General features: G+C 38.8%; 1 protein-coding gene across 7 annotated transcripts; it reads right to left on the reverse strand.

The window, feature by feature from the left end:
• Positions 1-2454: 2454 nt before the first annotated feature.
• senp6a (SUMO specific peptidase 6a) lies at positions 2455-27933 on the reverse strand. Of its 7 annotated transcripts, none has more exons than XM_049479608.1 (25): positions 27573-27932; positions 27307-27417; positions 23243-23336; positions 21769-21832; positions 21098-21201; positions 20668-20817; positions 20350-20370; positions 19317-19390; positions 15983-16080; positions 14504-14900; positions 13675-13913; positions 13250-13390; positions 12630-12663; positions 12247-12435; positions 11960-12150; positions 11485-11741; positions 11116-11232; positions 10814-10936; positions 9702-9794; positions 9229-9569; positions 9036-9112; positions 8536-8624; positions 8159-8227; positions 4547-4697; positions 2455-3419 (listed from the first exon to the last, which is right to left on the reverse strand). In XM_049479608.1, the coding sequence occupies exons 2-25, from the start codon at positions 27335-27337 to the stop codon at positions 3189-3191; spliced, it is 3375 nt and encodes a 1124-aa protein (XP_049335565.1). In that variant the 5' UTR covers positions 27338-27417; positions 27573-27932; the 3' UTR covers positions 2455-3188. The 7 variants fall into 7 exon arrangements, with proteins under 7 accessions (XP_049335565.1, XP_022520795.2, XP_007255281.3 ...); XM_022665074.2 differs by having other exon boundaries at positions 27509-27932; XM_007255219.4 differs by having other exon boundaries at positions 21098-21198; positions 27307-27933.
• Between the last annotated feature and the right edge of the window lie 10 nt (positions 27934-27943).

Raw genomic sequence — 27943 nt, forward strand, 5'->3', positions numbered from 1 at the left:
TTTCTTTGCTTAGCTCCTGCAGACAATGGGGGCTGCAAAACAGTTTAATGTGCAGGTGTACACATTCAACTCGGAGAGACCTACTGTATTCCACAAAAAACAAGAAAAATCGGATTTTCGCGGAAGGTGACCTTTAATTAATCATGGGTGTGTTTTGGGAGTAACGTGAAATAAACAAAGCACTCCCTTTAACAGCCAGGTATGCTCTGCCTTTGGCAGATCTATATTTTCAAAAACAGCACTAAATTTTAATCAAGAATTAATGTTAAGGTTGGTGTCAGAGGAAGTTAATTTTGTGTATTTTACACATTAAAATTCCACTGTTATGACTTCTCAAAGAGTAAACTTTTCTTTCATTTAGAGCGTACCTGGCTCTTTCATTTCCTTTAAGAGCCAAGTGCGCTCTGACTTTGGCAAATTGGTATTTTAAGAAGCAGCGCTTCTGTGCTTTTCAGCAGAGGAAAGTGACTTGCTCGTTCACGCTGTGAAGGTGCACAAGCAGGTGATTTACGGGAACAGAAATGTTATTTTATTCTTTATTCTGTTTGTTGATGTGAAAGTTGAATTTGTGCACTGCTGCGTGTGTACGAGTACATGGCGTACCTTCTTTAGAAGAAAGCAATCAACTTCAAAAGGGTGACTGTTGTCAGGGGTTTAATCAGTTGTAGTCAGTGGCACACTTGTTTTCCACTGCCTAGATAGCAATACTCCAGAAATTTACCTGAGCACATCTCACTTCCAGCCCACCAAGCCCATCAGCGTAGATATATATTTATAAGCATCAATGCTATTTAGAAAGTTTTCACACCAGCACAATTTGATCCGGTTAAAAAAGACTATAGTTCGATTAAGCGGGTGTGAAAACAGTAATTGCAGTTAGGTGTGAATCAAAACAACCGGACCGAGACCACCTCCTCTAGCAGGTATCGGTCCGGTTGTTTTGATCCGCACCTAAATGCGATTATTCTAAACGAACTCTGGAGCGGTTCGCTTGTGGTGAGATTTGGTCTCAATCAGAAAAAGCTATAAAATATACTGGTTTTATTTGAGCAAAACTGCTGATTAAGTGCAGTTTAATCTGATATATATTAGCCAGATACCACAGCTATGAACAAACGCTGTCTCTGCTAAGCAGTTTCAGAATGAATTATGCATGTGCGCGTTTTCTTGCTCACAGCGATTCTGTTTACTACGCCTGTGCTGCACGTTCCATTGAAAACACAGTTTGAAAGCGCAGAGTTTCAGCGTTGTGTGTTAAAGTAGCTTTACACTGCACAGATATACGCACTGGAACACAGAATCTTACACTATATTTACTTTCTTGCTCCTGCGCCAGACAGCTCTGACCAATTAGAGGGGACATTGTGCTCATGTGCATTATTGGTGCGTTTACATTTATGCCTGTGTGGAGAACTAACAAATTTATCAACTGATTGGACCATAGAAACCAACTACTAATGACACAGGCGCAAGGTGTGAAAATAGTCTGTTGGTGGGGTGTAAGATAGCAATGAGCATCGCAACATACCTTGCGCAGAGTGTAATATAGGGCCCATGGACTCTATAAACCTTATTCCAACAATCAGCAGCTATGAGCTCCTCTAAGCAGCTGTCTAGTGTGAATAAAGATATATCAAAGAATCATGATATTTTGGTTTGCAACACTGTGTACATTTTTAAAAGCAGCACTATATTTTGATTGAGAGTTTATGTTAAGGTTGGTGTCATACAGTTAATTTTGTGTTGATCACAGCATTTTACTTAAGATTCCAATGTTATTCCACGTCATAAAAAGTCAACTTTTCCGTAACCGCTGTTTCATGAGCTGTATTGCTTTGTCAACATCTTGCCAATGCACAGCCCCACTGTCTAGCACTCTTATATGTAAAAATGTAAATAATTGATGCTCACAAAGCAGGGGGAATATATAAGAAAATAGTAAAAGGTGTTTCCAGGCTTACTCATGAAGTCTTGAGTTCTACAAAACTAAGAACACTCTCAAAAAGAACTGATCATAGAGAGGTCAATCTTTTCAAACCATCATGAATATTTATCTGCCTCTGAGTGGTGAGGCACTGTTCAGCCTCACCTGCACAAATAGTCTGTTTATGGAAGAATAAAAGGTAAGCATTTTACTATGTCATATTACTATGTCAAAAAAAACTGATCAAGTTAAGTTAAAAAAAAAAAACTTCATACATGAATATATTTAGGTGCACAATGTAGGTGGGTTACTGTGACAAATCCATATTACACTGCTGTGCCTATAACTAATAACTATTGCACCTTGTCTTCAGTGCTGTTTTTTTTTTTAAACAAGAAACACGGTCATTCTTCTGAGCTTCGTCTCAAGTATTGTAATGAACTTTCTCATTTTATTACATATCCATATGTAATAATTATATAACAATTATTGCAGACAGGTAAAGAATAGAAAAAAAAGCACTCGTGACGGACACTTCAAATGCTTGTATTTGTAGGAACTAAGGCAGATGTGCACTCTTGCATCTCAAATAGTTTAATATCGAAAATGAAGTCCACCTACATGTGGTCACATCGTACAAAGCTTCGACAGGCACTGACTAGCAACTGTGTTATGCCATGAGGATTTAGATGTTTATAAAAAAAAAAAAAAAAGAAAGAAAAAAAAATCCAAATTGTTTTGGATATTCAATCTAAAAACAGCAAATTCTTTTCTACAGTCAGAAGCATGAGTTGAAGTACAAACGGAACAGGACATTGGACAGTACTGTAGCGAATCCTGCAGGCTTACGAAGTGACCAAGGCCATCTGTCATCTTCATGAAATCATCTTATGGACATTTTTTTTCCTTTTTTTTTTTTTCTATAACCCCACAAATGGTGCAAGAGTGAGAAGTGAGATGAGGAGACGTCAGTTCCACAAAGGCAGCAATAAAACCCCCAAAAATCAACAGAGAAAACAAACAAAAAAACCTTCCAGAGTATGTACACGTGTTTATTTAATACAAATTAAAAATTGTTCTTGCTCTTTTGTTAATGCAGGGGGCTGGGTGTGGTGGAGAAAACGGAAACAGTTCTCAGAAGAAGTAACGGCAGAAACGTCCAGCAGCGTACAATCACGGAGAGCCCTGACTTGCCGCCGCCGCTGCAGGAAGTGGGGCCAACAGGACCACGTCATAGTAAGAGCATAGCAGCATGGGGCAGAGTTCACGAGCTGTTCGGTGGAATTAGATCAGCCGATTCTAAGGCGTCTCCAACGTCCAAGTCCTCACAGGGACTGTCACAGGCCTCTGCCAGCCCAGAACTTTCCCTGTCCAGTTGCTGTTGAGATTGAATCTTCAGGATGAGATCCTTGATCTCGTCACGTTTAGTTTTCATTCGTTGCTGAGGAAACCAGTCCAATAAGTTCATAGGGAGATGAAAACTTGGCAGAGGATTCTTTTGGAAAGAAAATACAAAAAGATCCAGATTTAGAGAAAAAAAAAACTCCATATAAAAGAAACAACTTTAACACAATGGTTATAATTTGCCCTTTTCAAAACCCTGCAGATGATGGCTAAATATAGAGCTCTGCATTATCAAGCTTTCAGCCCAGGAGCATTATTTTGCAAATAGCACAAGAATATTAGCATGTTTCCACTAGTCTTCTAAGCATATGCTGAGCAAACACTATGTAAACATTTAATAATATTCATAATAATAAAAACGTGTTTCTTATTTTTTTATTTTTTAAGGTTACATTAAAAAGAAGTTAACTGCATTAAATAGCAATCCAACATGGAAATAATAAAGAACACAAAAAAGGCACTAATTCTACACTATACTACTTCTAATACGCATTTATTTGCATGGCTTTCAGAGCATTTGACAGGCTAGCAAAAGAGCTGGGAAACATTATAACATTGCACCTGCTACACAAGTTACCAGACCTTGTGTGAAATGTGTCCAGAAAACCGTGTGGATTTATTTATTTATTGGGGGTTTCTGGAGGGATGCCACTTAGCATCCTATATTTTGCATTTATTTCACCATCCACAACAACATGCTCGATCATCCAGTGCAGTTTGCTGACTCAGTAAAATACCACAGAGAGCAACTATTTTAGGATAAAATAGATTATTAGGTTATCATTATTTTTTTTATCATTATTATTTTCTAAAAATAAATAAATAAATAAAATGATAATGATATCTTGCTTGCAGTGAATTAACTCAAACACTGGGAGCAGGTCATGCAATTTAGTATATTCAGTTGTCTTGGCCCTTATAGTTATAGTAATGGTAATATGAAAACATACAGATGTGAATGTTTCTGTGGACATATTGATTGTCAGAATAGTGGCACAATAGCTCTACAGATGATATGGAGTCGCTCAGCACTAACTGTGTGGTATATTAATAGCCCTGAAACTCAATTTTCCTATATGCTGTTTAGTCGCTTATATCCCAGTAGTAACAGAAGCCGTATGCACACTAACGCCACACACAGTGTTACTGCTACAGATCTAGAGGTCAATTTGGAACCATCAGTAACTTCATGCCTGAAGTAGTACTCCTCAAACCCACCTCAAAGAAGCTCTCGACGTACTGCAGGACATAAACACCGCAGTCACTGAAGTTGTCCTGCTGAGGCACACGTGGGCTGGAGCCCTTCATCACTTCCTTCCCAAAACTCCTCCGTGATCCCTTCTTCACCTCCCACTCCACCTCCAGATACCTAAACAGAAATACATGCACAGTGTACACACAGTCACAGGTCGACTCAGGCTTGAAGGTCACACATCACATGACAAAGTTGATCTACAACAAGTCTACATCTTTGCATCAAGGGCCCAATCCTATTTCAACCCTGGCCCCTAGCAATTATACCTAAACATCCGTTTTGTGCGTTCACACCTTGGTGTAGGGTGACAATTCTTGTTGGGATAGAGGGGTGAGGGCCAAGTAGTGCTTAAAGGAATCCACAAATGTAGTTTTTTCTTTGTTCAAAATTTTTATAACTGTTGTAAATTAATCTCTTTCCTCAAAATTCTACACAAAATACCCCATTATGACCATGTGAAAAAAGTTGGTACCACTTTAAAATAAGACTACCTTTATAAAGGGTTTATAAATGGTTTACAATTAGTTTATTAATGGTTACTAATTAGGTTGTAAATGCCTTAAAAATCATTAATAATCAGTTATAACACATACGTAGAAAGGGCAACAATATAGATGGCTGTGGGTTCACTATTTGGCAAACAACAGGGCCTTGTTGCCCTTTCTACATATGTGTTATAACTGATTATTAATAATTTATAAGGCATTTACAACCTAATTAGTAACTATTAATAAACAAATTGTAAACCATGTATAAACGCTTTATAAAGGTTTATTTAAAAGTGGTACTGTGGGACCCTAAATTAGGATATTAGGGATCAATATATGCTATATTACTCATATATTAGTACAATTTGGCCATATATGAACGAGTTTATTGAGTTCAGTTAAAACTCTGTCTGCTCTTCCTCAGTAAGGCCCAGTCTGCACTGGGTACGGCTGTGAGGGGGAGACAGATAAGAAATATGCTGAGTCATACCAGGTGTCTAAAGGTGGTGCTTAAAGCCCCCACCGTTGTTCACCCAGATACTGTATAAAAGAGCATGTATTCCTCTGTGTTTTCAGAAGACTGAAGCTTGTACCATCAGAAGACTGAATCCTTCTGACTGAATCTGGCTGACTTCAAGACAATAAAAGATTAACTTAGAACTTCGGAACGACTCGTCTTCTCCTTTCTTTGACTCAAGGCACTCGTCTGATGTTTTTATCTTCTTTCTTTTGAATTTAGAACTTTACATCGATGCATGACTAGATAATCTTTTAAGAATCTATTTTAAGCTAGCCCAAGGCTTCCCTTTAAGGGAGGCCTAAGAGTCGTCAAATTACGAACGACAGTACCAAAAAGTTTTTTTGAGAGTTCTGAAAATTTCTTAAAAATAAAAAACGAAGAAATCACATTTACGTAAGTATTCACAGCCTTCGCCATGAGCTCAAAATTGAGCTCAGGTGCATCCTGTTTCCACTGATCATCCTTGAGATGTTTCTACAGCTTAAATGGAGTCCACCTGTGGTAAATCCAGCTGATTGGACAAGATCTGGAAAGGCACACACCTGACTATATAAGGTCCCACAGATGACTGACTTCATGCTTGGTGTTTGCACTCTGACATGCAAAGGAATTGTCTGTAGACCTCGGAGACAAAATTGTCTGGAGGCACAAATCTGGGGAAGGATACAGAAAAATTTCTGCTGCTTTGAAGGTCCCAATGAGCACAGTGGCCTCCATCATTCGTAAATGGAAGAAGTTTGGAACCAGCAGGACATCTAAATTGAGCGATTGGGGGAGAAGGGCCTCGGTCAGGGAGGTGACCAAGAACCCGATGGTGACTCTGTCAATCTTGCAGAAGGACAACCATCTCTGCAGCAATCCACCAATCAGGCCTGTATGGCAGAATGGGCAGGCGAAAGCCACTCCTTAGTAAAAGGCACAATGCAGCCCGTCTGGAATTTGCCAAAAGGCACCTGAAGGACTCTCAGACCATGAGAAACAAAATTCTCTGGTCTGATGAGACAAAGATTGAACTCTTTGGTGTGAATGCCAGGCGTCATGTTTGGAGGAAACCAGGCACTGCTCATCATGAGGCCAATACCATCCCTACAGTCAAGCATGGTGGTGGCAGCATCATGCTATGGGGATGTTTTTCAGCAGCAGGAACTGGCAGACTAGTCAGGACAGAGGGAAAGATCAATGCAGCAATGTACAGAGACATCCTGGATGAAAACCTGCTCCAGAGCACTCTTCATTTTTCAGCAGGACTACGATCCAAAGTACACAGCCAAGATCTCAAAGGAGTGGCTTCAGGACCACTCTGTGAATGTCCTGGAGTGGGCCAGCCAGAGCCCAGACTTGAATCCGATTGAACATCTCTGGAGAGATCTGAAAATGGCTGTGCACAGACGTCTCCCATCCAAACTGATGGAGCTTCAGAGGTACTGTGAAGAAGAATGGGCAAAACTGCCTAAAGAGAGATGTGCCAAGCTTGTGGCATCTTATTAAAAAAAGACTTGAGGCTGTAGTTTCTGCCAAAGCTGGTTCTACAAAGTATTAAGCAAAGGCTGTAAATACTTAAATACATTTTCAGAACTCTCAAGAAAACTTTTTTCACATAGTCATAATGGGTATTTTGTGTAGAATTTAGAAGAAAGAGATTAATTTAATACTATTTGGAATAAGGCTGTAACGTCAGAAAATGTGGAAAAAGTGAACCGCTGTGAATACTTTCCGGATGCACTGTAGCTGTAGGCCTTTTTTTCCTTACAACAAGCATTGCTTTTTGTTTGCTTTTAGTCTCTGTAGCTAGCTAGCTTAATTTACTGTCCCCACTTCAAGGTCTCCTTCCAATAAAATCCACTTTTTTGTGCCCATTGTGAAAAACTATAGGTCTCTCTGAGTTGTATATGCATGCTGCATACAAAACTGTTTCTCAACCTCCATTGTCTGCAGTAGCTAGAAAAGTTCTGAAAAGCCTCTGAAAAATGAGTCGATCAGAAAAAGCATTGTGTCTCCATCAACCAGCGAGTTCACGGCCTCGCCCACAGAAAGAGCATGTATGAATATTCATGAGCAGGAGCCAAATGCTGACTTTCTTAAGAGACCTGTAATTTAGTGATCTAATGCAGGGCTAAATAGAAACACCTGAGCACTTTTTTCACACAAAAAAAAATGTCACATGGCATTCATTTACATTAGAGACCACAACTAGACATTTTAAAATTAATGAAAAAATTATGAAATGAGACCTTCAAATGATGCAGTAGCAGTTACTGAGACAGAGGTGGAACATGTAATTTTCCAACAAGAAGCTAGCGAATAACTAACATTAGCTCCATATCACAGGGAAAAATGGGTGGGCAATAATAAATAGTTGTTTCATTAACCCCCCCCCCCCCCCCCCCCCGGCTTTAAGTAAAGTCCAGAAGTGAGGTTGCTGAACATTATCACTCCTCTGCTGATACAACAGATTGGGAGGGTTGGCTTCAGAGTGCTGCTGCAAATGCACATCAGTGCTTCCATATTATTCTGATTTAGACCAATAGTGCAATCTAAAAATCAAGAGAGCATGAGTGATAACCTACTCTCGCAAGGTCTTCACCACTGTTGACCTGGCAGGGCCTCGCAAAGAATCCATGATGAGAATACAGGGTCTGAGAGGAAAGAGAGAAAAGAGCAGAGCACAACAATAAATGACAAGTACTAAGCAGTGAATATACTCTCATTAATTTTAATAAAATAATAATAAAAACAAAATCATTTCATCATGTATGTTGCTAATACACAGAATCAGTGTTTGGCAAGTATCCCCCTCTTACTAGAGGTACTGTGGGCATTTTACAGTTCTCTCAGTCACGGGGACTCTGTGTGAAAGTATGTTGCCACCTACTGGCATTTTCTTTACATTGCATAAGTTTATTATTAATAACCAGGCTTACCATAATAAACGGTGTATACTTACTGTCTGCATATGGTGGGTTTAGAGGTCCACTCCATGTTCTCTGAAGCCCCAGTGTCATCTACCAATGTTCCATCCTCACTGCATTCATCCTGGCAGACAAACAGTGCTACACTCAGGCAAAGTATGTTGTAAAGCCCACACTACATTCAAGGTCATTTTAAAAAACCTTTAAATGCAGATGTCTGGAATTCAGACACCACCCCAAGCACAACACACAAGTACAGGACTTTTAGGATAATCCACACACTAGAGTTGTTACAATATTTAATTATTATTTTATATATAACTTATAAATGTATTTTTTTATTGTGCTATTTTTGAACAAACCTAACTATTAATTCAAGTATGGTCTGCTAGCGAGCTGAGAAGCAACTGCATTCCCCCCTTCCCAAAAAAAAAAACTAACAAAAAAAACACACAAGGCACCTATTCAGAAGGTAAATTACATTATGATACTGTGATATAATGCTTATATGTTGACACATGCCACAAACACTTACATGACATGAGCTCTGGTCATCAGAGAAGGTTCCAGTGTCATCATTGCCATAGCACACACTGATTCTGCGCAAAGCATCTAAAAATAAAACAAGAAAACTGCTAAGATGCAGATTTCATAATCCTTGATAATTACATACATAACTTTCTCTTGCACTGAATGGTTCCACAGTCACACAACTTTCTACAACTGACCTGTGTAATGAGGCTGAACCTGTCCATTTATCCCGTGCCCTGGGCCACAGGTAAGCTCCGATGGTCTATGTGCACAGGGAGGCAGGTTCGCCTGACTCTCAGAGTGCTCGGAAAGCGCCTCTTCCTCAGCATTAAGCTCAAACTTGCTGAAGGAGATAGGCTCTGTGTGGGGGGAGGGCTCTTCTAGACCTCCTTCTGCCATGAAGGAGTTCCCAAGCTGGGCTGAGGATGGGACACTGGTCCGGGAATGGGACGAGGGCTGAGCCTGGTACAGAGGGTTCGGTTCAACCTGGATTCCATCTAGACCTGGGAAGCAGATCACGGCTAGATACCAGTGGGCCCTGATCGTGTAAAAGAAAAGGGACGGGGAGAAATATAACCATTCTTAAACCTGAAGTATATATCATACATGAAATAAATCAAATCCAACAGGTGATTTTTTTATATATATACTTTATCTAACAATGACTTACGACTCATTGATGGGAACAAAGATGAAGTCCTTCTGGAAAAGATCCACATGCCGCGTCCATGTTTTAACCCGGTTGTGTTTCCTTTTCTGTATCCTAATCCAGATTACAAAAGACAGTTATATTCATGAGTAGGACATAGAGCTGGGCGATTAATCGATTTTATCGATTAATTCGAATTTACAGTTAAGGATGATTTGTTTTAATGAAAATCGATTCTCTCTGAGTTTTAATTTTCACCACCAACGCTCCCATGTGGGCTCCTGTACTTTAGAGTGAGCTTAGCCTCTCCCTCCCTCCCGCGCACACCCCCCACACCTCCCTCCTTCCCGCGCGCACCCCTCGCCCCTACCTCCTGCATCTCCTCCTGTATGCACTACAGTTTATGATTTTTTGCATATTCATGAGAATATGGCACTGGCACTTATTTAAAAGCTTTGTTTTGTAATTCAAACCCAATGGGGAAAAGTCTTTACTTAATAGCATATTAAATTGTACTTGTTTTCTATTTTGTAAGTTTAGTAAAAAAGGGCACCATATTATTTCTTTCAATTTGTTTTTTGAGGTTGTTTTTATTTATTTTTATTTTTTTTAAAGTTTGAGAGTGCATTGTGTCAGTAGCTAAACTATGTTGGAGCTTTGTAAAGCTTTGTAAAGCTTTGTAAAAGTTACTAGATGTTTTCACTGTTTACAATTGTTTTTTTGCTTGTTTCTGGTTGCACTTTAACCACAAACGGGACATTAAAGTGAAAACTTAATAAATAAGAACTAGTTTTTAACCATTCTCTTTATAGTCTTTAATTAGATTTTTAGTAGGGGGAAAACGATTTAAATCGAAAATCGGATTTTTTAAAAGAAAATCGAAGATTTTTTTGGAGGGGCCATATCGCCCAGCTCTAGTAGGACATGAAAACTCATGATCAATGAAAAAGAACAACTATACAATGGCTCAATACAAACCAAATCAGTGTTAAGCATGGTTAGAAGCAGCACACTGGCAAAATAGCAACAAGAAAGCAAATTTTTTTTTTTTTTTTTTAAATAACCAGATCACATCCTTACAATGCAATAAATCATAATTTCAATCTTTGCACATAGTTCTAAAAGAAACCTACGGTAAGTTGGCTATGTCTTGTGCATTCCTCCTTTCTCTCTGGTTGAGTCTCTTGTAAAAAAAGGAGCTGAAAACATGACTTCTGAGTGCATCTTCCTTTTTCAACTTCTCTATAAACAAATACCTATAACAAAAAACAAGTAAAAAAACAAGGAAATCATTAATATGTTTCCTTTAAATAGAAACATTATTTAATTATTGTTTGTTTGATCCCAAAGTGAATAAATCGTTTTTAGAGTATATTTTTATCATAGAACAAAATACATTTTTAGGAATAAAGTAGGTAAAGTGGTCCAAACTAACTTTAAGTAAAAGTCGATGATGACGTCGTTGAGGAACTCTCCATCGTTTAAACAGTGAAGGTCTTCATTTGTCACAGAGATTCCACCTTTAGCAGGCGGAGGGGGATACACTATTAACCTAAAAGGTCAACAGAAAACAGGAGAAAAGTTTATTTCCAATTTGGACTATAATCATTGACAGTGGTACAAGTAAATATGGTCAAGTGTGAATGGAGCGAAATACTAAAATACTGAGATTATTTACTGGAGCAAAATGAGCTTTATTTTTTACATGACAGTGAACCCCACACACACGCAAATTTTAAGAATAGCAGGATGAACCACAAACTTAGGGTTTTAAGACACAATCTTATCATTAAACTGTTCTTACTTTATGACTGGGCCTGTGAATGTAGGATGAAGTTCTGCCATATCATCATCATCTTCTTCATCGTAGAATGCAAGGAGCTGTCTTGACGCCCGCGTCCTGATCGTCGTTTCTGTTGACGCACTGGGGGGCGGGGTTACTGCTGTTGCTGTTTCTGTAGTGACCGTTGCTGTCGCAGTGTTGGCTGAGGCGGTTATAGTTGCTGCAGTTGTTGTTGTCGTTGTTGAAGTCGAAACCAATTTCGCTTTCTGCTCTTTTGCCTAAGGGGGGAAAAACCAAAGCTCATACTGGTGCCATTTCATTTAAAAAAGAATTATGCTCAGAGTATACTGCATAATAACCATATACCCGTCATCTAAAAATAAAAATTATAAATATATTAAACTAAAAATAACAAACTACCTTGTTTTGGTTTTTGCATTTAGCAGTTTTTGCCGTTTTTGCCTTTAAATCACTGATGTGTAAAAGTCACCCTCACCTTTTCCTTTTCTTTTGTTGCTTTGTTATACTGAACCAGTCTAACATTGGCCTCATCAAAGGATAGTCTCTTAGGAAAGCCAGAGATGTTGTTGTTTCTTGCAATTTCACGCAGAATGTCTTCCAGAATCATTTGCTCTTGCATTGAAAGGCCATTTTCAAATATCAACACTATGTATTTCTCATCCAGGTCTAGAAGAAAGGAATAAAAGAGAAATAATTAAAATACTGGTCACAGTTAAAGTTCTAAATTGACAATTTTAAACTAAATTGTGCTCCGGAACTCACTTTTGCCACTGCAGTCGTACCACAAGCCTCCGTTCTCCTGGGACATCTGTAGCTGGGTGCGTAGCCTCTGGCACTCGCTGTCACTTGTCTGGAAGAAGATGACTGGCAATTTCCTCACACAGCACCACTCGCACAGCGTCAGCTCAGACGACTTTAGACGCACCTTCTCTAGCACATCTACTTCTTGACCTGGATGATAAAAAAACAAAAGTGTAGATTCTTAAGAGTGTTCATTGAAAAGTGTATTAGCCCTCGTTGATATATATTTACATTTTGTTTGCATGTTTACTGGTTAACACAGTTCTTTTAAAAATTACAATAACCCACGTATCACTAAGTTTGTTTTTCAAGCTTCCCAAAAACTTGAAAATGCAGTAACTTACCCTCTGTTTCAAGCTGTATGTACTCTACAGTGAACTAAAAATAAAAGAGAAATAGAGATAATAATTTACAAATGTTTAGTTATAAACGTGCATGTTCTAAAATTGATAAAAAAAAATAAAAAAATAAAAAATAAATACATTAAAAAAAAACACATTTCCCTACAATCCTGATCAACTGGCTAAGAAAAGGTGTTTTTTTTTTTTGTAAAATGTTAGACAGACATATTGTGTATCAAATTTATTTTTAAAGGAGAACTCCAATGTGAAATAGACTGGTGTTATAATAATAAAAGTACAAGCTTTAATGAACAGACCACCTCCATTCACCCCCAGCATTCTGAAGGGCCTCAGAATTCTAACAATGAAGTCTGGAGCTACTTTGAGTGTATTAATGGTGTAAAAATAGTAATTTTGTGGCATGGGCAGAGCTATGTCCCCATCACTAGCATTGTAAGCCTGTTGTGAGCATCAGCTAATTTACTTTCAGAATGCTGAGGGTGAACAGAGGTAGGCTATTCAACAAAAGTGATGTTTCACTACAAACTAATTTCTCCTTTATTAATTATTCTTAAGACAGGTTCAATAAACACAAACAGTTTTGAATAATGAAAGAATCTCACAATGACTGGTTTGGTCACCATCCTGCGAAGACTTCCTATCCGTACACTCCTGCACTCCAGAATAATGCTCTCCAGTTTTGGTGGCTGGCCCACTTTGCGCTTCTTAGATGGAGATGGGTCCTCACATAAAGCATTCCCAAACTGCAAGGACATTGAACACATTGAAATAAAATAATGAATGCCATTATTAACCTTAAAGCAAAGAAAATGGAAAATTGCAGAGTTTATTTTTAAAAACTAATAGAATAAGAAAATTCAACTACTACTACTTCTACAACTACTACAACTACACCTACTACTACTACTACTACTACTACTACTACAACCAAAATACATTTAATTATACCGCAATTCATTATTAGCATTATTGCTAAATTCTATACTTTTTGCACAAATTACAGATTTACTATGAGTCAGGCTCTTACTGGATCCTTCATGCGGTTTCTCCTGGGTGCTACATTTCTGTGGTCCATGTCTGTGAAGAATTCACACGCATGCTCCTCATGTTCTACAACTCCTTTAACCGCAGCTTCCACCCTACCACCAGAGGGTGCCGGAGACGAATGGGCAGAGTCAGCAGGCCTTGGAGAGATGCTATCCAGCCTGTTGACGCTGCCTGTACTGGCATTATCTGCCTCCTCGTCTTCATCACTGGACAGCACAACTGCAAATTTATACAAACCATTTGAGAATGCAAAACAGGATTTGCCTCTGCTAGTATTCATAAAAAAATGCATGTGTGCAGTCCACTCAAAGTATTGGAACAGTTTTAACCAATCCAATTTATTTCTGCTGTAGATTAAAAACATGGATTTGGAGCTAAAAAGTTTAATAGGAAAATATTAACAATTCAGCTTTTATCTCTTCAGCAATATATATCTGTATCTGTTGCACAGTTCAGAAGACATCACACCTGAGAGTCAATACTTTCAATACTTCTGCTCACAAAAAAATGGATGGGTTCAGACTAAAAGTGCTATTTTAACCAGGTGTGTCCTGATACATTGATTATTGAAAAACTGCGCTGTTCACTGAGGGTGGTAATGTCATCTGTGAAGTATGCCTGATACATGCAAAACTGTGCGCCAGTCATTTTGAACTGAATTAAAAATCACATCTTTCTGGCACCCACTATCAGGCCTTGGACGACCTCTGGGAGAATCTCTTACGTGGAATATCAGATACCTCATAACACAGAACAAAAACGCATTATGGTTTCTGACTCTCATTGACTTCAATGATATTGATACTTACTTGGGTCACTGATTTCAAGTTGCTTGGCGAGAGGCTGTCTCTTGCCTTTCATTAGCTTGGCTTCATATGATGCAGAGTTTCCCGCTGTGGCTGCAGCGGGCCTTCCATTGTGTGGTAGCAGCAGGTTCGTCCGTGTGATTCGTGCCGGTGGGTTCATGACAATGTCCACTTGGGGAGAGCGCCCACCTGAGGCAGGGCCATAAAAGCTCTTGCTGAGCTGCATGTTGGTAGGGCCAGGGGATGGCTGGGAATGAATGGGGGGTCGAGGGGCAGGAGAGGACTGAATGGTAGGGAGGGCGTGATTCTCTGTAGGCAAGCGACTCCCACAGTTTTCACACTTGATGTGGTCTTCACTTTGCTGGCCGCAATTTCCACAAACTGTGAAGTACTCATCTGGCTGCAGAGACAGAGAGACCGAGAGAGAGTTCAGACAGGGCATTTTCACTTTGTAGAAATCAGTAGGTGTAGAGCAGCGATTCTCAACTGGTTGGTCTTGACCTAAAAGTGGATGACGGAAATGTTCTGAATGGGTCATGGGCAGCTTGTAAAAAAATAAATACTTTTTATTTAAAATAAAAAACATAAAATGCTCATCTGATTTTGTAATCATATTTTACATTAAGCAAAAAAAAAAGAGCCAGAGAGAAGTGAAATTTCTAATTTTGTGGCCTTTTTTGTGCAATTTCGATATTTAATTTTATTGCAGTAACTTTTATACATGTAGTTGTCATGTTCCTCTATATTTTATTAAAAAAAGCTCTAAACTTTGCTTTGCATGCATATGTATGTTTAAATGGGTTTTTGAAGGTTATTTTTTTAAATAAATCTGTTTGATTTGTATTTATGATTTAAGATGTGGGTCCCAGGCTGAGACCAGTTGAGAACCCCTGGTGTAGAGAATTTCAAACCGTGTTCTAAATCCAGTTCTACCGGTAGCAATGCCACCATAGCAAAATCTGGACACTGTATTATCTAATTGTAACAATAGAATATTAATAAGCATCGTGTTGGAAATAACATTACATTAATTTCTAAAACCCAAAAATAATTAAAAACAGCTCAGTCATTTTTTTTTTCCAGGCCTGGACTTTTTTCAAATTCCATGACTTTTCCAGGTTTTTCATCAACCCTATACTAAGGATACTGTTCTCTCCATCCAATGATGGTGCTCCATCCAATATTTTCGAATGAGTTGGGAGTTAGAGATGAGGTAAGGTGGTAATTATCAAACATCTGACCTCACCATTATTCTTTCTTTTAAAAGCAATCAAATTCCCACATCAACACTCTGAAGTGTAATAGAAAGCCTTCCCTGGATAGTGGAGTTACTACAGTTACTCCCAAACCTTTTTGCTCATATAGTGAAGTTTATTCCCATCAGCTCCCTATCAGTAACAGCAGTGTAGAAGAATAAGCCATTTTTAGAGCTTGTAAGAACTGGAGCCATAAGTGATGTATTTTTTGTTCTACATCCCTTACCTCCAATGTTGTGCCAGAAGTAGCAACTGTGCCCATGCCGTCAAACACTGGCCGCCGTTTCTGCTGGATGCACCTCTTAAAGGTCTGATTCTCTGAGTCTATAAGACAAGCAAAAAGCATCGAAAAAAAGAACTTTAGAAAGACATTATATCTTCATCAGATAAAAGACATACACTTTCTTCAAGTTAAATATAAATGAGAGGCCAACAAATATAGCTAACAGGGAATGAAAGCAAAACATTGATAAAAATAAAAGCTGTTGTTTTATTATTTATTATTTATGTATACTGGAGGTGCACATCTTGTTTGCTTCAAGCCACAAAGCTGACCAAATGGCCGATCAAGGCATCAAGAACAATAAAGAGGCGTGCAGGAAATCTCAGACCACTGTTGGAGGGAAAAAAAAAAAAAAAAAAAAAAACACATTTTCCTTGCTCAGAGCTTTTCAACAGCGCACTCTTCCACTCACAACTCCAAACTCAACAGTAATCAGGACTTGATTATAATAGTGATCAGCTAATCTACCAAATAATTTGTCAAAATGTTTTCCCCAATCACAACAACAAATGTACAATCTGATGTGTAATCTGCATCATTTGTTACAGTACTGTATTAATTACTTGCATGATAAAGAATAAACATATTGAAAGTCATACCAGATTATTATCACCACCTACTATCCATTTCATCAGCTCCACTGACCATATAGAAGTACTTTGAATTACATCCAAATTCAACATAAGCTGTTGTCTCATTCGACTTCTATAGATAATTTACAGTTGAACTCAATTTGATATTCATGATTTGATATTCATTCATTTAGGGTTATTTCAGTTACAATTACAGGTTTCACTTTGATATGAAAGAAATGTTCATAGAAATCATTTTGTAATTGTACAAAAAAAACCCAACCTACCATTATTTTAAATATTAGTTATTACTTGAGCTCCAGACCTATTTATCTGATGTGCAGGCCAGATCTTGTTGCACGAAAAACCAATGGCTGGTCATAGGAGGTTAAAGGAATTATAACCTTATCCCATAAGGCAATAACAAACACATTTCTGAGACATAGTGACATGTTTCAGATTTTACACAGGCACTTTTATCATTTCCTGTATATTACAGTAGTTCTAGCAGCATTTTATATCAACTGAGAGGCAATTTAAATTACAATTCTTAATTATAGACTACAGATTCATCAAATTATGTTTTTGGGAGACATTAAAAATACAGCGAGCTTTTGGAAAAAGTGCATCAAAAGTGCCTAATAAAGTAAGTAATTAAATAAAATGTGCAGTTTGAATTTTGCTTATGCTACACTTTTCTGCAGGCCGATAAACTAACCTCTGAACAGGGAAATAACGGTTAACAGCTAATGCTAATGCTTCTCCGGCCCTGGTGCTGAAGAACTAAACTGAAACTCCTGTATAACACTGCAATTTGGCGGAGTGGCTTTACTGCTCTTTATAACCTGACTGGTGAAATTCATACATAAAATGCACTGGATTAAAAGGCGCATTGATGATTTTATATGGGAAAATAAAGGATTTTAGGTGCAAAAACTGGGTATTTTATGTTAGGGCAAAAAGAGTACATAGAATGTCCCATTACCATTAAATAATATTGATTCACATTTTAACCCCGTTAAATTAATAAACCAAAACACTATCTATACCATGCAAGCCTTAAAAAATCCCACACATAGAAATGAAAAAACATGAGGCAAAGCCTCCAGAAATGAGAGCTGTGACTCAATGCTTCAAAAAGGTTATTTAGCTGCACATTTTCTAGACCATTTATGTATTCTATTCAGCCATTGCCACGGCAACAGGAAATATCTTTTGAAATCCTCTTTTCTGAGGACTGAGGTGCTGTCTTCCTCCGTCTCCTTTTCTCGTCTCTATGCTTCTCTCTCCCCTCCTGGGAGACACACCGATTAATCAGAGGCCAGCAATCCCCTCTGGCGTGCGGAGACAGAGATGCACACAGCAGCATGGAGCTTTGCCTCAATCATCAGGCACTCTCGCTCACACACACGCGCTGTGCTATCTTGGACAGCGCACAACCATGATACACACTGTTCCTTCCTCCATTCTCTCAGTCATGCAACAGCACATCTTACCGTGCGTGAACGAACACAGCCTTCCCATTAAGCTACAGTCAACGGGCACCTGCAGGCAAAACCAGGCCACAGAAATGGATTTTGAGAGTAGGTGCCATTTTAAGATGAACAGAAAACGGACTTGTCGTCCTGTTATGATGACAAGGATAGTGGCTCCTATATCAGCATAAAAGCCAGGTTCTATCCAGTCCTGAAGAAATGCAGGAAACGCAGAACAGTTTGGCTCGACTATCACACCGCCCTTGAGCACTGATCTTGAGCAAGACAGACTTAGCCTTGATTTTAGCACAAACAATACTGCCTGAGAAAGAAATGGCACTGAAATGGAGACAGCATTCTGTTCTACCAACAGACAGCAGTTTTACTGTGTGCTGTCAATCAGACTAATTGCAAATTACAGCAGAACTTGGCACATAATCTTCTAATACTTTCTCTGTTGGGCCCAGTCCAGGGTTCAACAGTCCTAATTGGGTCTGGGTCAAGTTCAAGGTCAAGATAAAGTTTAGCCTTGCAACCTCCATCCATTTTCCACAAACATGGAATTGACTCCATTCAGGTTCGTGCGCCCAATTTTTAAACGTTTGTTACATTTCCACCAACAAAAATAGGTTCTAGGACCCTAAAAGATTTTTTCCCAGCTGGAACCAAAGAATAGTAGGTTCTTCAGCACAATTGTGCAACTCAATCTTTTGGTGAGTTTTTCTGTGACATATCCGCAGTCCTTTAAAACTTGTGCAAACGCAGGCTGGTTCGCTGAAAAGCACATGAATGAAGCCAGTTTAAGAAAGGGCTAACAGGTACCTAGGATGCCCAGAAAATCCAACAACGCCACGCAATGGGAAGGTGAAGGAAAGCATCAGCTTACTCCACCTGGAATAGATCTATACCTGCTGATTCTAATAAGGGACAATATGTTACATCAGCTTTGTTTTATACCCAAAAACAACCAAAATATTAGTAGTCATATGCAGAATAAGTCCTGAGTAAAGAAAGGGAATTCAACATAAGTTGATGAAAGAAATTGATGAATTAATGTTTTCAGGTAATAACATTAGAAGGCAGACAAAACTGGATAATACTTTGTCAGGACTGCTGTTTATACGAAGCTGGTGCTTTCTCACATAGAAAAACAGTTCCATGTAACCATTAGGTTAATTGTTTATTTGTATTCGGACAGGTAAAGAACACCAGAACAGTGTTAATGCTTACCTGATATCTCTGGACAGGTGAGAATAATGTTGTCTAATTCTACTCTTTGGATTGGCTGAGTGGTGAAGTCAGGTCTGCAGGGTTAGAAAACATTTCAGCACATAGATATGCAGAAAACATGAGCACATACACAAAAAAGCAAAACTGTGTCTGACACTGAGGGTAGCTGTCTTGATTCCCTGCTGCCCATAGTGGGTTTTCGAACTGTGGGTCAGGATGAGTGGGTTGTGGAGAAGCTGCATCAACAGGCATTTTTTGCCTAAATGTGTGTTTTAGACCCAAAGACAGAACCACTCACTGGCATATAAGTATATGCACAACAAGTATAACAAGTGCTGCACAATACACAACAGAAGAGACCCATTGCTACAAGGCTTGTGTGCACAACTGTGCTTAAAACATATGCCTGTAAAGAGAATGTTAATTCTCTGATATTTGAGAAAATGTTGAAAGGCATACCATTTAAAATATTTCAAATACAATACATATAGTATAAGATACTACTGCCTCATAATACTGTCTGAAAGGGCATCCTTTAGGTTTCAGAAACAGCCCATGATTCAGATGTAAAATAAGAACTAAAACTAGAGCAGGGGTCATCCTGTTCCTAGAAAGCTACTGTACTGCAGGGTACACTTCCATCCCAAAGCTAACACACATAATTCAACTGATCATCACTACTGGAGACAGTAATTATCCAGATCAGGTGGTATTGATTAGTGGTTGGAGCTGAAGTCTGCTGGAAGGTAGCTCTGCAAGGAGCAGGGTTGGTGACCCCTGGTCTAGATTCTGCACTAAGCAGACAAGCACACTGTGTGGCCACACACCAAGATAAACAGTCAGGTATCACATGAAATGCAGCTTAAAGCATGCAAGCATTATTCAACGCATTCCCACAGACTCATGATTATAGGTAAGCTAGGTGAATTTTGAAAAGTTAAAAATGAGTGAACACAGCAGCAATTTCACGCCTTCCTTAATCCTGAATGACTGCAGCAGACCAAACATACAGGATGATCGAACCAAAACGTACCTTTCTTTTAAGTCAAGGCTGCTTTAAATTGGGAAAGGAATGTAGACAAATGAAAGGTAAATGTTTGTATATTATTTGTTTGTACAATATATATTACTGTATCTAACAGATCACACCTCTATTAAGAGAATAGAACACCATTTCTGATTTGAAAGTTCGCCTCTTCAGAACAGCACCATTAGTTCATACAACCAAACGGCACTCCCTCAAACACAGATATAGGTAAGTAGTATAAATTTAACTAGGTATTCTTTCAGTAGCTCAAGATGCATCACTGTGGAGCAATCATAACAGAAACAAACATGTCTAATGAATTACCTTTGGACAGGCTTCCTAACAGGACTGGGAAGATGAGTGTGCTGAAACAGTCTCCCTTGAACTACAACGCCTTGGGAGGGTGCTGGACTGACAATTAAATAATTTGTTCTGTTGGGCAGTGGGGAGATTGCCACTGGGTGTGGTGCTTCACTGAAAAACAGTGTGGAAACAGACACATTAGAATAATATAATATTTGATTTTAGCAACATATGGTGAATGTATTCCTGGTGTGTAATTCATGCTGTTTTATGCGTAATACTATTATATAATAGTAAAAACCTACATAAATGACACTGAACAATATATTTGGAATACATGTGAAAAACACAGCCAACAAACCAAATCATCCACACATTTTTCGTTAAGGTTACATAAACACATTTATTAAATTAATCAGACAATGGAGCAACACCGCATGTGAAGCAATACCTGGGCTTTCCTGTTCCCATTCTGTTGAAGGTCTTGAAATGATTTTGCCGTCTTTCATACGTTTTCATCTCTATAGGACCAAAGTGCCTCAGAGGGGGAGCCTGCTGTGTACAGGGGAAGAGAGAGAGGAGGGGAAAAAGTGTGCAAGTGTGAAGGAAAAGAAGAAGATGAAGGGGAACAGAATAAAGCAAACTCAGCTTCAGTGGTGAATGCACCTATTCAGCAGCCGTATTTGCTAAACCTTGGGGAGGGATGCACTACTTAGCTGACAGGCTTTCTCAATTCATCTCCTGTTCTAAAAACTGTGTTACTGTTAGGTTATAAAGAATGTATTAGGGACAAGAACAGTGAACTAAATCTAAATGCAAAGTGAATTCTAATGGAACATTCTTTTCTGTCTTACAATGGTCGGAAAAGCATTTTCAGATTCAGCAAAAATTTCCACTACCAGCAGTGGGCAGATAAGACACAAAGCACCAACAAGAACAAAAATGTGAATATAATTCCAGAAATTCCAGTCATCAAGTAAGAGCCAGGACAGAATAGAAAGAAATGAGGACAGGAGAAAAGAAAAAAAGTCACTGTGACAGAGCAAAGGGGGAGGTAAAGACATAAAAAGAAGAATGAGAAGACTGAAGAGAGAGGGAGTGAGTGAGCATCTTGGGGAGTACCTTCATCCCTTCAGGGGAAAGTTCCTGCCGACCACCCACTTGATCCATGGTCACCAGGGAAGTGCTGAGAAGCAAAAAGGAGGAAGACAGACCTTAGTGAAACAAGCCACACACACAGTGCTCAAACAGTGCTGAAAAAATGGAACAACTGCTGCACAAACAACTGTGTACAGAAATGTTTGCTTCGAACACGACTCTTATTTTATTACGGACTGGAAACACTTTGGTTTTTGACTCAAGTTCAGTCTAATACCCATTATAATGAACATCATTTTCTAAAAAAATTAATCAAGCGTACATTACTCCAATATCCTGGGCAGTTTACATCTTCCCGAATCAACATAACCTGAGTCTAAACTGGACCCAGAAATCAGAGGTTCAACTTTAGACTGAAACTCACTGCTCACCTCATCATTCCTACCGGTTATTGATCTAGAGTAGGGATGTGCATTCTTGTTAGATATGATATTCAAGTACGCTCTAAAGTTAATGAAACACAGAGACGGGTGAAAACATCGGACTACATTCACATTATTAAATTGCAGCCAATTAAATTCGACTTATCTTATTTTTTCCAGTGCAGTGTGGGCAGGTTTGAGTTAGATATATATATGTTCTAGATCAGATACATATCTAAACTGTGGGCATGCAACATGAATGTAAAAGATTAAACTGGAGATAACAGATCTGTTTAGTGCTGTTGGTGACCGAGGTCAAAGTCTTTAGAGGGAATCTTTTCACCGGTATTAGAAAGTATTAGAAACTTTTGTTTCTTGACATAGCTAATTTCAGTCTGAGTAGTAAGCTTGCTTGGCATAAAAGTAAGCCAATATATGTTACATGTCTTTCAAAAATTAAGCAAAATAAAGTCCTCAGTACTTTAGTGCCAGCATTAAAAACTGCACCATAGTAACTTGAGGATTTGTGCACACCCATAGTCTGGAGTTGATGACTGCTTAGTTTAGCTAACTTCAACTATAAGCAGAGATAAGCAGAGCAGGCTAGCCTTCAAGGTTCGGGGCTTTCTTGCTTTTCATCCATAAAATGATCTGTGTGCCCTGATGCTTTTGGCAACTTGAATCCTGTCATCTGAGGACACAGACCTGCTTAATGAGCTGAACAGGATGTGCTGCTCACTCAATGAAAGTAAAGCCTGGAGCTTTTACATTTATCTCCCATGATAATGTCCCTCACTCTGCCCATGGATATAGACAAGACTGCAGTATTTGTTAACCTGACTGAAGGGAGGAACCTAACATGGCGATCCCTCTATCAAAAGCTGAGACTGCAGCTCTTTCTCCTACGCGTGCAGAAAGCCCCGGCCATGCACTGCCGTACTTTAGCAAGCGGAACAACAGCTTCCCTATAGTGACTATAGACGGGATGGAAGCCATCATTCTCGGTTATGAAAAGAGGGCAATGGCAAAGCCGTGGCAGCCCTGGATGCTGAGACAAGCTTTGTAGAAGTGCTTACTCATTTCTCCTCTCCTCTTCACTGTCATCAGAGAGAGAAAAACTCCAGCTCTGCTTGAACCCTCCATCTCTCTTGGCCTCTGATCTATCTAGAGCTAAGACAGATAAAGAAAGAACACCACACCACACAGTGAGAGCACAGACATGCAGCCACACAAGAACTCTAGGTGAACGCTCTCTCACTACAGGGAGTGCAATCCATTGCTCGTTATGGAGAGGAATTTCAATTTAACACGTACATACACACAAAACAAAAAGAACAAGTGTAAATCATCTGTGTGTCTTATTATGTCTGTGCTCTCTTTTAGGTCAGGTCAAAAACTCACATCATCTGTAGCATTGAATAGCATGATTTTTGACCCAGATAAGAAAGGTCAAAACATCTTATTTTACAGCCACAGAACAGAAATGTCTCTATAAGAATACACCAAAAAAGGCCCTTCTTTTTAGACCACCTAAACACTTCAAGGGTGTGGCTAACAGTAGCTATGGAAGCAGATAAGAGTCATGATTCTACTGTACAGTTCTCAAGTTCCAACTAAAGCCTGGTATACACTACAGGTTTTTTTTAAATCTTCATAGATTTGATAACTTAAACACCTTCAAGTTGCACCAGCAGTGTGCAAGTTCAAATGTAGGCTAGTTATGTTTACTAAATTCACACCTTGGTATAAACCATGTTTTGTCAGTTTATTTTAAATACACGGTTATGTACCTTACAGAATGCTCAATGTACTGTTATGTATTCTCCCCTGAGGTTAATACAGCCTGTACTGCATTTAATATAAGCTATATTTAAACAAAGCTCAAGCCAAATTCTCCCAAAACAGTGGCAGTAGGTAGAGATAACTTCACTATGCAACTCAATTATTGCTATATTATTCCTGTATGTTTTTATGAAAGGTCATAGTAAGCTTTAAACTAAGACATCCTTTGTGTTTTGAAAATACTAAAATAAATAACATACTAAAATAAATAACAAACAAATAATTCAGCATATTGTATATGCAAAAGGCAATACAAAACTTAACACTTCCTGCCATGCAAATTCAAAATAAATAAAATAAGATAAAATAAAATGTGTGCATTTAGGACAAATATATGACACTTGTCATGATCTTAAAACACACCACCCATATACTGATATGGTAGTGATAATTATTGATTTTTTTTTTCATACATTTTAACCATATTTATGCTGGTTGACAACCACGTTTCAGTGGCAGCGTGTTGCTCGACTCACTATACACTTGTTTTTGCCATGTATAAGCAACAATCAGTACCATGTGAATTGGAATCGGAAGTAAATTGGCAATGCTTTTATTTGTTAAGAGAATCACTGAAACGAAAAATACCAATGCAAAGTTATGGATAAAGTTGTGGCTGGCAAAACACTGTTCTAACTATAGTTCTTTACAGATTTTGCACAACAGTTTTAAACTACTTTGGGCAATGGTAGCACATATTACATTTGCTAAAATGTTAAACAAAACAGTAGGTGTATTAGTTATATCTTTAAAAGGATTAGACAGCTGGCTCTAGCGATTTCAGTCTTAGACTCTGTTGCATATTATCTTACACTAAAGTTGCTTTAAAAAAAAATCAAATATAGTTTTGAAAATATTAGGGCCACCAGTTAGTTTAGTAGTTTGGAAGGTTTTTGACTGATTTATCCACACAGCAATGGCTTCCAAATCAGCTCTCAAGAAATCATCTCCGACTGGGTTTTTTTAGTAGGCTAAATGTGGTTAAATATCATGTAGTGTGCGCCAGGCTTATGGCATTGTATGCTTTCTCTCAGTCTTATAAATCCACATCATCTCTCAAGGCAGAGAGTCATGAACAGGTCTTATTTTGAGGTGGGGGAAAATGAAGCTGATTTATCATTATGTATTGTGTCTGTTACAGTGTAGTTTGGAAACCTTTCTACATAACAGGATCCTAAAATGCACCTTTAATTCAACCCTTAACTAACTTTTTAAGAATAATGGAAATCCAAGATTGTTGGTCTACTGTGAGTCTATGATTGTAGCCTAACTTACCCAACACTTAAGCATCATATATTTAAAAGATACAAAGTGCTGTTTAGAGCTGCACAATATACTGTTTCAGCATCGCCATCACCATGTCAGCATGGGAAATATTCATGTGATGTCATGTAAAGCTAATTTTCTGCTTGACACAAAAGGATGCCATTTTCATAGCTTGAAAATCTACCAGAATATATATGTAATTTCACTCCAGTCTTTCCAGTATTGTGTAGCACGAATTATATAATGACATGGTGACTGGTGAAACCAAGATTGTGCAGCCGACATGGGAAAAGATTTTTCTTGTGATTTACTCTTTACACTTTACTTGCATGTAGGCAAAGGGCCATGTTGCTTAATTTATTTTGTGTACATTTAGCTACACTTAAAAAGACATATGACAACAGACATATGCATAAACTCAGAGTGTTTAAGTGAATTTACACATCTAACATTAAGTCAGCCTACATTTTCCACAGCCTAAACAAGAAGCCATGTATCACCTGAAAGCATGAACGACCATCAGGAGCATAACCCACATGTTTCACATACCACAGTATTGGTATACATTTCTAAACCTGATGCACTGATAGGCCTTTCTTTCACTAAAGGCTTCATCAGGTCTACATGCACACAAAAAATAATAAACATGTAACCAGACGCCACATTCCACACCTTTGACTGAATTAAGCTAACCAAATCCATGTAGACATCAGCAGAAAACACCACACCATGTAAACCCCGAACAGTTATTCTGAGGCCATGTTTAAGGTATAAACATTTGTGTCAGTTGTGAGCTCAGTAAGTTAGTTAGTTAACCTGTAGTGTGGACCAGAAACTTGAGTTAGAAGAACAAATACAGTAACCTACATGTGCTTGTGTGTCTTTTATAACGTTAACTTACTAAAGAGGGCCTTCACTTATAATGCGCCAGGTCTTATATGCTGCACACAGTTTTTATGCATCAATTTTGTAAAGAAATTGATCGAAATCAAAACGAGGGGAAGATATGAGGCGAACAGTGCTTATAGACAAAGCTGCAGTTAGTTAAGCACTTGAAGGCGCAATTAACAGCATTATGTAGGCACACAAAGAGTAAAAACGTTCAGACCACGACTTGCAATGAATTATAGCCTAGTTTACATCCATTTTATGCTTAAAATAAAACAAGGCCGTCTTGAGAAACCTCGACGGACACAAGCCTTTTACTGTAAAATGTGACGCTTGTGCATAAGGCCTGCTGCTACTGCTCTAGTTACATACAGCTGCCTACAGCTCATTTAGCTAGTTAGCTAGCTAAGCTGGGCTATGCTAACTAGCTTGCTTGTGACCATTTAAGTAGCTAGCTACGTGAGAGAGATTCGTTTAGTGCAGTAAGAATCCGCCCTGAGAGACGAGGGATTGGCTAAAAGAGAATATTCGTGTCGAAATGTCAGGGCGTGCAGATTTTAATAGACCAGTTAGCGTTAGCTATGGATTCTGAGGAGGGTGCCAGTTAGCTTAGCTACCGCTAGCTAAGCTAAGCTACGCTTTGGTAACTAAGCTACGCTACGTTAGCCGCCACAGCGGAAAGAGTCAAAAACGAAAAGCCTGTTTTTTTGTAATGTGAGGTATTTTAGCCAGCTAGCGTAACTGTTTTAGCGACTTAGTGCGCGTTTCAGCGTAGCTGGCTATATATCTAGCTAGCCTATTATATTATGAGCTCTTATGGTTTTATATACGATGTTTAGATACGAGGTTTGCACATTTTTATAACACAAGTCAACACAGCTGAAGGCAAACAATCAATGGCCACCCTGCTGGTAAGCTAGCCATGCTAGTTAGCTACATAGCTAGATTAGCTCTAACGGCTAGCTAGCTAGCTTAGCTAACTATACAAATAAGCCTAGCTAGGCTAGTTATATTCATAGTCAGAGCGGCCGCGAGCTTAAACGCTTTTAAATCCGCGCAGTTCAGCAACAAATATCTACAAACATAACCAACACCCCTCTCGCTGATTACAGCCTGCAGAACAGCTCCACGCCGAGCTACTGACCTTCAATAAATAGGCTCTTCTTGTGGGCCATGTTTATTCCATGTTGTCACCGGGCTGAAGCTGTTTTGTCTCTCTGCTGAGGGGAGAGAGCTGTAGCCACCTCAAGCTCTTCTGCAAGTCCAAAGCAGGGGACGCAGCGTCAACACACACAGAAAAAGAGAGAGAGAGAGGGATCTGAAGAAAACACACTCCGCTCTCTCACCAAGTTATTTTAGGAGCAAGCTGGTACTGCTTTTACCACCACACACCTTTACTAATCTACTCACTTATCCACCAACTGAATCTAAACGCTGAATCTCTGCTGAGGAGCTCTGGATGAAGGCAAACTCTCAGTGGCCTTTTCAGATCACTGCTCCCTTCAACACGCTCCTACACGTGATTTTCTAAGTTACTAAACTAACTAATACTGACTTTATTACTGACTAATACAGAAAATAAAAATACAAAAAACTTCATGCATTCTTTTATCTAATCAAATTAGTCAAAGATCTTTGGAGAAATACACACTTTCTATCCCTATTTAGCCTACACACACAGTTACTAAGTCCTGAAATGCAGAAGCTGAGCTAACGGTCTGAGTCAGTTCACTCTCACTGATGAGCTATTTTCTGCTCGTTTTTATTAACGCAGCCCTGGA

This window comes from Astyanax mexicanus, chromosome 1, assembly GCF_023375975.1.
Source record: "Astyanax mexicanus isolate ESR-SI-001 chromosome 1, AstMex3_surface, whole genome shotgun sequence".
NCBI lineage: Eukaryota > Metazoa > Chordata > Actinopteri > Characiformes > Acestrorhamphidae > Astyanax > Astyanax mexicanus.